Below are 9,197 nucleotides of genomic sequence, written 5' to 3'. Positions count from 1 at the left end.
GGACTCCAAACATACTTACATAGGACAAACCCAGTTTTTTTACTAATTTTCATCATGGCCTATAATTATTCTGGAGTTCAAATAAGAGATAATTCAGGAAATTTGGTAATTCTTCCCTGCTGTGGACACTACTGACATCTATCTGAAAGTAAACAAATGCTTTGGAATGGCATAAAATGATACAACAGAGTTTGCAACCACCAAATTAGGGGTCTTAATTATCCACTTCCTTAATATTAAGGGCATTAGACAATTGCCAAATGTCCACTTTATTTGGTGTTGTGTTAGCTGGGCCCAGGTTTTGTCCTCGCTCTTGGTTGCCGATCATGTGAGACAAGAACAAGCGTTGGAAGGTAAATGTTCAATAGGGTGAGAGGAGCTCGCTCCATGTGGACACAGTCCCATTTTTCTACTTATGCCAAAGGTAGATTGTCATATGTGTCAGTTATAACAAATGAGCTTGAATCAATGAGCTCTATTTTGTTGTATGCATCGTAGAACATGACATTTCCCGTCCCCCTTAATCCACTTGAATAAATCCAAATTCTTGGAACAGGAATAAACCAGCCCAGCAATTAATGGAATTTAGAAAAAGAAAGGTTCCTAAACATACAATTTGTAAGAAAGGATGCATGACGTATTCTGTGGAATTAAAATGAACAGAAGTTATAAAACAAGAAAATGAATGGAGTCTTTTTCTGGATATCTAAGACTCAAAGAAAACAAGGAAAAATACACTGATCACCAGCAGCAAAAAAGTTCATGAGAGCATGAACATGCTAATGTGAGTACTTCTGGATCAGCAAAGAGGCAAAGGATAAACAACCTACTAATTAATATGAAAAAATAATCTCTGAAAACATATAAAATGTGTAGCTTCGTGACAAGTTCAAGTAAATAAAGGAGTGGCAGATGAGTTGGAAGCTTTCAGAAAATCCATAAAACTAAAGTTCAATGAATTAAAAGCTCAAGATATACACATAGCACCAGATTTTGGATCTCTGTACATTTTTGGGAGGGATAATTTATCATTTTACTAAGAAAGTGCATATGTATATTCCAATTGTGTAATCTACAACACAGCACCATTGTAGGTATTGCACAGGAAAGAAAATGAAGAAGAAAATCCATTTAAAGTTGAAAACATTGGAAATAAATAAAATAACCTTAGCGAATAAAATAAACAAACCTGGAATTGAAATACACAACATAATTCAATACGAAATAACGAAATGGTTGTGTGTGCGCACAGCCATGTAGACAGTACCTGACCCGCAGTTCGTTCGTCTATAATGAAAACCAGTTCAAATCATGGGTGCCTTTGAACAAAAGCCTCCCTACACAACTCGGTTCATAGCTTGTTCCAGTCTCAGTGGGCTTGTCTTTCTAAATTCATTTTCCAATTAACAAATAAAAGCAACCATTCTGGCCTGTTGTAGCCAAACTGGAATCTGCGCTGCCCTTTGAAGAGGCAGGGCCTCCCCATTTCCTCAACAGGAGGGCTCTGCGCGGCACACTCACCGCATCTGTGGGACCCACTGTTTAGACTTCAGCGACATCCTCATGCCCAAGGTTCTAGAAAATCAGTTTTCAACCTCTCAAAATAATGTATAGCTAGGCAATAAAAATACTTCAGTAAGCAGTTGGGTCGGTGGTCACTGTACTTTGGTTCCCTGTCAGAGGCCGCAGTCTTCACAGTGCCTGTTGTTTCCCCCGAGGTTAGTGCTAACTCTTTGGTGAGTGCTACTTGCATATCCGGTCCCATGGCTTTCCTTGGCTGCCCTGTTTCTCCAGAATTCTGTTTCTCCGTAAGAGCTCTTGGGCTTCACCTCCTCAATACACATCGCACATTCATCTTCTAGATCAAGGGCATTCTTTCCCAGTTGCTACAAATCCCATCCTTTACTCTGATGGCCAGTTCTTGTCTTAAAATCGGAGAGTGATCCAGCCAGAAGGATAATGGATACCAGGACCCCAAGACTTTGCTAGGCCATTTAAGTTTCAAAGGTACCAAAGGCAGCTTGATGACTCCACCATCAAACACCTCTTAGGGAAAACTGCCTTCTGTCTCTCAGTGAAGAGACTGCAGTGTTGGGCTTTTCTTGTGGAGCTCTTGTACAATTAGACTCTGTTCCCCTCTTTTCATGCAGCACAGATTCATGCCAGTGGTGATTGCTTTGAACTGAGCTCATTATACAGAATTAACAAAATCATTTCAGTCATTGGCTATGGTGGGTTTGGGGCTCCCTGATAAAATAGCCTCCTGGGTTTTGGTTTTTTTTTTTTTCCAAAATGAGTTATGAAGTGAAGCTCTTATTGCCTATCTATTTCTCTGTGTAAGCAGGATGGACATAGGATGGTATAAGAATTCTTCAGCTATAAAAGTATTCAAAAAACACTGAGCAGGAGCAATGCACAATGTCAAAAAAGTTGAAATTTTTAGCAATGATGGCAAATTTAAACTCCAAGAAAACTTTAAAATGCAGAACTCAAAGGCCAAAAACAAGTTGATAAGACTAGAAAATGTATATCACCATCAGCCTAGTAAATCATAAGATATAATTTCATCTTGAAGAAGAACTAATGACAAGATTTGCTTGCTTAGTTCATAGAAGATCCTGAATAAAAATCATAGTAATGGTAAAGCAAAACATATGGAATGAATTGGGAAAAGCTGAAAATGCTGATATCCCAATTACTATAGGAATAGGATTCCAATTGTTGCCTTTAATGTCTGGCCTACCAAAAACAAAAACCAAGAAAAAAAAAGTCACCCACATATCATGAGGGTTGAGAGTATTAAGATAGCTCAGTGTCAAGTCTTCCTCAGGTGTGTTTATTTCCCACCTGTCCGCTGACGGGCATGAGACACAGGATAGAGGCAATCTTCTGGATTACATCTTCCACTAGGTCCTGGGGGGCCCTGGGGCCCTGGGGCACCCGGTGAGCCTGGCAAACCCGGAGCTAATGAAATAAAAGACCCCCATCAGAATGCAGATCACACATGGCTCGTCCTCCCTCACTCCAACCAACATGGTCATTCAACTTCATGTGCAGCAACACACAAGCGCCACAGGCAAGAAGGTGCAGGTCCTGTTTTTAGAGGCTTGCTCGGGTTGTGAAGACAATATCACTATTACCTGAAGTCCCAGGAAGACCCGGACTCCCTGGAAGCCCAATTCCAGGCTCCCCTCTTTCTCCCTTCTGTCCTCGGTAGCCTAAATGAGAGATACATAAAAGAGAGACACAAGAAGTAAGAGTGTTCTGTGGCAACAGAGCACATACGAGAATCATGTTCTTAATCCACAAAATTTACGTTATTCCTTCACTTAACCTAAACAATACATTAGCTATCTGTTTTGCACGATCATCTCCTTAGGCTTACACATGAAACAGATTAGGTGCAATACACAATGAGGAGCTTTGAAATATGCAGCTACCATAAAAGTTCCAACTAGTCAAACTACTGATAGTGAGATTTTTTGACCCTGAAAAATGATACCTAAATAACTCAAATCAATCATTCATATCACCTATAAATAGCTATGACAAGGTGCGTGAACCCTCTTCAGTTAGAATTCTGACAGGAGGCTAGATATAGGTTAAATATAAGAAGCTTACTGACAGAGTTCTGCTTAGTATGAGGACAAGATGATATGACAACAAGAATCTGGACCTTAGTCCAAGAATTAAAGGCAATGAAAGGAACAAAAATTCATGATTTTAATAAATGACAGTAACAGTGTGAGTATATGGACATCCATTCCAGAGGTCAGGAGAGGACAAATCAGATCTTTGTTCAAATCACCACCTATATCAACATTACATCCCTTCCAAGGAGTGTTAAACCAGAAAGCCCATGTTTTCACATGGCAGTTCATAACTCCAAAGGACTAGGTGCTTCAACAATGCCAGAAAGCAAGGAGGTTGAGATTCATCCAAGCTCACTTCATCAATTTAAGATCCCTTAGCCAAAGTGAATTAGGTCTAAGATCTGTATACATTTTAAGATAAAATCATTCTTATCCTGAGTTACCTGAGTCAGACTAGTGTCACCTGAGTTAGACTAGTGCAGAGTAATTTTTGCCTCTGGGAACACTTATCTCTGCTTTTAGAAAGCAAAAAGACAAATACCATATGATTTCACTTATATGTAGAATCTAAAAAACGAAACAAGTGAATAAATAAACAAAAGCAAAACAGACCTATAAATACAGGGAACAAACTGATGGTTGCTAGAGGGGAGGGGAGTGGTGGGATGGGGAAAATGGGTGAAGGGGGGTGGGAGACACAGGCTTCCTGCTATGGAATGAATAAGTCACGGAAATAAGAGGTCCAGCATAGTGAACATAGTCAATGATATTGTAATAGTGTTGTATGGTGACAGATGGTAGCTACACCTGTGGTGAGCACCGTGTAATGCACAGACTTGTTAAGCACTGTGTTGTACACCTGAAACTAATGTACCATTGTGTGTCAATGATACTTAAAAAAAAGATAAATTTGCAAATAAAAAATATAAAGTATAAAACACTTTTTACCTGTGTTTTATATATTGGCATCCATGTAAGACTCTGTTAGATGAAAAGGTTTTGTGGCTCTGAAGTTTCATGATGATGGTAAATGGAGTTTAATTTCTAATTTCTCATACTTAAACAGCAGCTTACAGACTACACCTAGTTTGAAATTAACAAAGCAGTCACGCTGAAACTTGCAAACGCACAACAGAGACAATCAGGAGAGCCTCTCAGTCGGAGAAGTAGGTCCTGACTTAGCTGTGCCTTTCTGTAAAGGGGTGTTATTACAGCAGAACATGACAAGAGGACAAATTTTAATGTTTTCTATGAGCACAATGTAAGACAAATGATTTCCCGTTACTGTTGAAAATTAGACATCAGTTTTGGGGCTGGCATCTTCATTTTTACTTGACCATACAGTACACACATTATAATTGAAATGATAAGCAATGGGGTCACACCAGTATTTTTTTTTTACTTTAGAGGTGTCACCTGAGCATATATGTGAAAATAGTGGGGAAAAAAGCATACATATTCAGGAAATATTTTGAGGCACATATTGGAAATATAACCAGGGAGAAATTTTCATACATTTATACCTGAAAACTGTTACGGACATTCAATAAAATCGTGGATTATAGAGACAATAGTGGTTTGAACATGTGGCATGATATCTGAAGTTGATACATATTCAAATTTAAAATATTACCAGAATTTCTTTTATATAAGTAACTTTCATTTAACTTGTGTGAAAAGCAAGGAAAAAGGCTTATCTTTAGGGTCATTTGAAAACACCCATCCAATTCCATTATTTGAACATTTCTGCAGTAAAATAACATTTGTTACATGAGGTGTATTTGATAGTTCAACGCAGGTCCGACTATTATGAAAAATTATAAAGTTGACCCTCAAGCTATCTCAGTAAGTGCTTTAGATCATAGGCTAAAAAATGAGGAAGAAAGAAGAAAAGCAAAAGGTGTATGAACTTTCGATTATCAAGTGGATTAACAAGCCTGTGACACAATTCCAAACTGAGACCGTATCTGCTAAAACTTACATATTCAAATTCAGTTCTCAGATTTTAATACAATGCAATAATTTATCGTTCCACGTGGATTTCAGTGCATATGGGATCACAAAACAAGAAACAGCAGTTTGCATATTTGCAGACGAGGGTAACATGTACATTTCTCCTGTCAAATGTAATGATTTATTTGTACAAAGCTCTCAGTTCATTAGGTTAATAACTACCTACTATTGCTGTTGAATTGTACAAGCACATGAGACCTTTTACTCTCAATTTTCCTAATAAGGTCTCAAGCTAGTTCCTTATGAAGGCTGTCCTAAAGCCATAGGGTCTTATCTTATAATTGCTTCACAACAAAACTTCAGATAAGAATGCTAATAAAGTCAAAAAGAGCTTTCCCATTTTCTAGAATTAAGCTTTTTCACCCCTTTAGGGTAGGCCTCTCTTGAAATTTAGAAAAGAATAAAAGGCAGGTCTACCCGTCAATGGACACGTATCTCCATGGCCTGTAAGTATTCAGGGTGACAGTTCGATATCACCGTAGCTTAGGTGGGGAAAGAAAACCACAGTGATGTCCTAATCTACAGCGTCTGACTAGCGATGTCCTAGTCATTAAAGAAACTTGGTGCTTGTTGGCGTGTTTTAGATGGCAGACTTGAGGCACTTTCCGTAGACAGATTTCTGTTTCGACCCCGGGGATTTACTACCAAATCTGTAAATCAGTGCGTCTATCTGGATACTGGACAAAATGGCCATGAAAGGAGTGTCTCCAGCATTTGGGGAGGGACAGTTCTTCTGTGGGGGCCTGCGGCACACCTGAGTAGTCACTCAGCCTCCTGTGTCCCAGCCCACCGACGGGCTGCCAAGCGCCTCAGGCCTTGTGACACACTCGCCTCCCGTTTCCAGAGGCCCTTACACTAACAGACGCAACAGGTCTGATCTGTATCAGTCACGTGAACTCCTCTATGGGGCAGCGGCTGACATAGAACAGAAGGCTTTCTTCATTATAAACCCCAAACAGCAAAACTTTAAAAATTCCAAAGTAAGAACAACCATTCCCAATAATGTCCTTTCAAAATGGATGGAGGACACTCCTGATTCCACATCTACTCTGTGGGTGGGGCTCTTTCTGAAACAGGACTTTCAAGGGTAGCATCTGCTCTTCAGAATTTTCAGAAGTGGAGAATCAGTTGTGTTTGGAAAAAGTTTAAATAAAGTTCTTTCTCATGAAACTCCAAGAGGTTCAGTGCTGTCGGGAGGACCCGCCTCGCTCGTGTGTATATGGAAACCCAGCTGCATCCTGCCGCTGGGCTTCTTTGATCCTAGGGTGGCACCTTCCTGCTCACCCCCGCTGCACAAGCCATCGGAACCTACGCTGCAGATCCGGGGTGGGAACAAACACTAAGGAAAGTTCTCCCACTGCACAGAGGGAAGGCAATAGTCAGAATCCCACGGCATGGTTAAAATATAAAGTTGTCTAGAAGTGCTTTTAAATCTAAAAAAGACGTCAATGATCACCCCCTTTGGAACTTCAGGGAAAATGCAAATGAAGCGTGTCAACCCAGAACACAGTGGTTTCTATTTTCACCGCAAGAAGACAGGGCACTGAAAGAGGATCTGAGTTTCTATTGTCAGAATCTGGGTAGGAGCAGTACCTCCCTTTCTCAGCTAGGATTGAGTGTCGGTCCTAGGGTCCCGTCAATGTCCTCATTGCTTTCTGCGTGTCGCCTGCTTCTCAGGATTGCACAGGAAACTTACGAGACCCCTAAAATTTCTGTCCTGCTCTTAAGATAATCAGATAATAAAGGACTCCTCCTAAAGGACACATTTCAATTCAAACCACCTTTTAAATGAAAGTGGATTTCTTTCCTAAAAAATACTGGGAAGAAAAGTCTCTTAAAAATTTCAGAAGAGCCACCATCAAACAGAATCCATGAGTGGGCAGGACATGCTGTGCCAGGCTCGGCGCCCACACTTTCTTTCCCTTTCTGTGCTGCTTTTCTCACTTCAATCTTTTCTCAAACTCAATCATGCTGTGTCACGAAGAGGACTAATTCAGCCAACAGCGTCTGACGTCTGCAATGGACACTAGGGTAACAGTTTTATATGCATTTTGTTTCCTTCCTTTTGGAGAAAACTTTTAAGTCAGGCAGAGCAAAACTTGGAGCCTATATGCATAACTTTATCCTCTGAACACTTCCTATTTCTCTACCACAGACAAACCCTTCAATTACTTGTGAACTCTTGGAGAGGCACCAAAAATCAAACAGCAGCCTCTTGTTTTCTCTTTTACAGCAAGATTTCTTGGTGGCTTTATCAGTATAGTGTGACTACAGGCAAGTACTCCTTAAAAATGGACCCCATTTCATGTAGGTTTTAATTTTTCTGCTGCTTTTCTGGCAAATTTAACAAATACTGGAAAGGAGCTATCATATGAAAGTTGAAAAGACAGCTAACTGAATTGGAGTCAAAGTATGTCTGTTAGAAACTCCATGGCAGGACAAAAGTTTTGTCAGTTTTAGCATATGTGCTGCTGGAGCGAGCACAAGCTTTGTCAATTTCACTAAACGTTGGTTTTTAAAAAGTTGGAAATCATATAGGGAAGTCTTTCCAAATCAAGAATTGAGCCCAAAAGTCTTATCAAGAGTAGAAGTCGTCTAGAAGATTTCTTAAGTAAATAGATAAATTCCACAGAAATCTTGCACAAAATGGAAGATAATTTGAGTGGTGAACAGTCTTTTTCCAAAAGCTTCACTAACATGGCTGTCTTGGCATTGCCTCTGACTGAAGGCCTTCCAGATGGGCCTTCCCTACATGGGGAGGGAGCCTGGAGACAGGAGTTTGTGCGGACAGGTGACTTCAGTTCCACAACTATTTCCCTTGATAATCCTGATTTTCCTACTATTCTTGTCCTCTTTGACCACAGCTATTTGTAGCATCAGTCCGTATTTTTTCTGCTATTGGTGTTAACAGATCTTATGCTTCAGGTGCTTTGAGCCATCATCCATCTTTAGGTGAGCCTTCAAGCTCTTGGTTCTAGATTCATAGACTCTGACTTCAGAACAGACCCAACTAGCAAAAGATAATAATTAACTACCTTCTAGACAACAGTCTACACACAGAAGGCTCTACCTGTCTCCATACATTGTCTTCCAACCATCAGCCAAACTTCTCTATGATCTCACGGACACGTAGAATATACTGTTTAGTTTGGGTGAACTAGAGCGGTGTCTCTGTTGCTTCACATCGTGCTAACTAAATTGAAAGCCTTGTCAGCTGTGACGGAAGGTAAGACTCCAACAGACCCAGTGATTGGAGATAGTTGTTTTTTCCGATGAGGAAGGGCCTGTCAGTCACTTGGGCACTTCCTATGGAAAACCAGGCTCATGCTACAGAGAAGCAGTAGGGAGGACAGTGAACTAGTGAAAGAAAAGTAATTCTCTGCATAGATAGTATTCTGGACTGTATTCTCTCGCACTTTCGATGTTCACTCTCTGTTTTCTCCTTTATACAAACTTTTGATTATTTCAAGGAGGACCCTTGAGCTCCTCAGTGGTAACACAGGAAACGGAGTTTCCCTTTTTTTCTCTTTCATGCTATGCACTTACTAGATTTAATATTTCCTTGTCAGAGCTGTGACTCTTCTAAATCAG

At 40.1% G+C, this 9,197-nt stretch overlaps 1 protein-coding gene across 1 annotated transcript in view; it reads right to left on the bottom strand.

Annotated features, from left to right (window-relative positions):
- Positions 1-2,624: 2,624 nt before the first annotated feature.
- Positions 2,625-9,197, bottom strand: part of COL19A1 (collagen type XIX alpha 1 chain) — a 300,849-nt gene continuing 294,276 nt past the window's right edge. The window contains exons 50-51 of the mRNA XM_057303991.1: positions 3,141-3,218; positions 2,625-2,964 (exon numbers count right to left, since the gene is read on the bottom strand). Coding sequence (XP_057159974.1) covers positions 2,837-2,964; positions 3,141-3,218 — 206 coding nt within the window. The 3' untranslated portion in view covers positions 2,625-2,836. The remainder of the gene's footprint in view (positions 2,965-3,140; positions 3,219-9,197) is intronic.

This window comes from Ursus arctos, unplaced genomic scaffold (genome assembly GCF_023065955.2).
Source record: "Ursus arctos isolate Adak ecotype North America unplaced genomic scaffold, UrsArc2.0 scaffold_29, whole genome shotgun sequence".
NCBI lineage: Eukaryota > Metazoa > Chordata > Mammalia > Carnivora > Ursidae > Ursus > Ursus arctos.
This window is presented reverse-complemented; position numbering and strand designations above follow the sequence as displayed.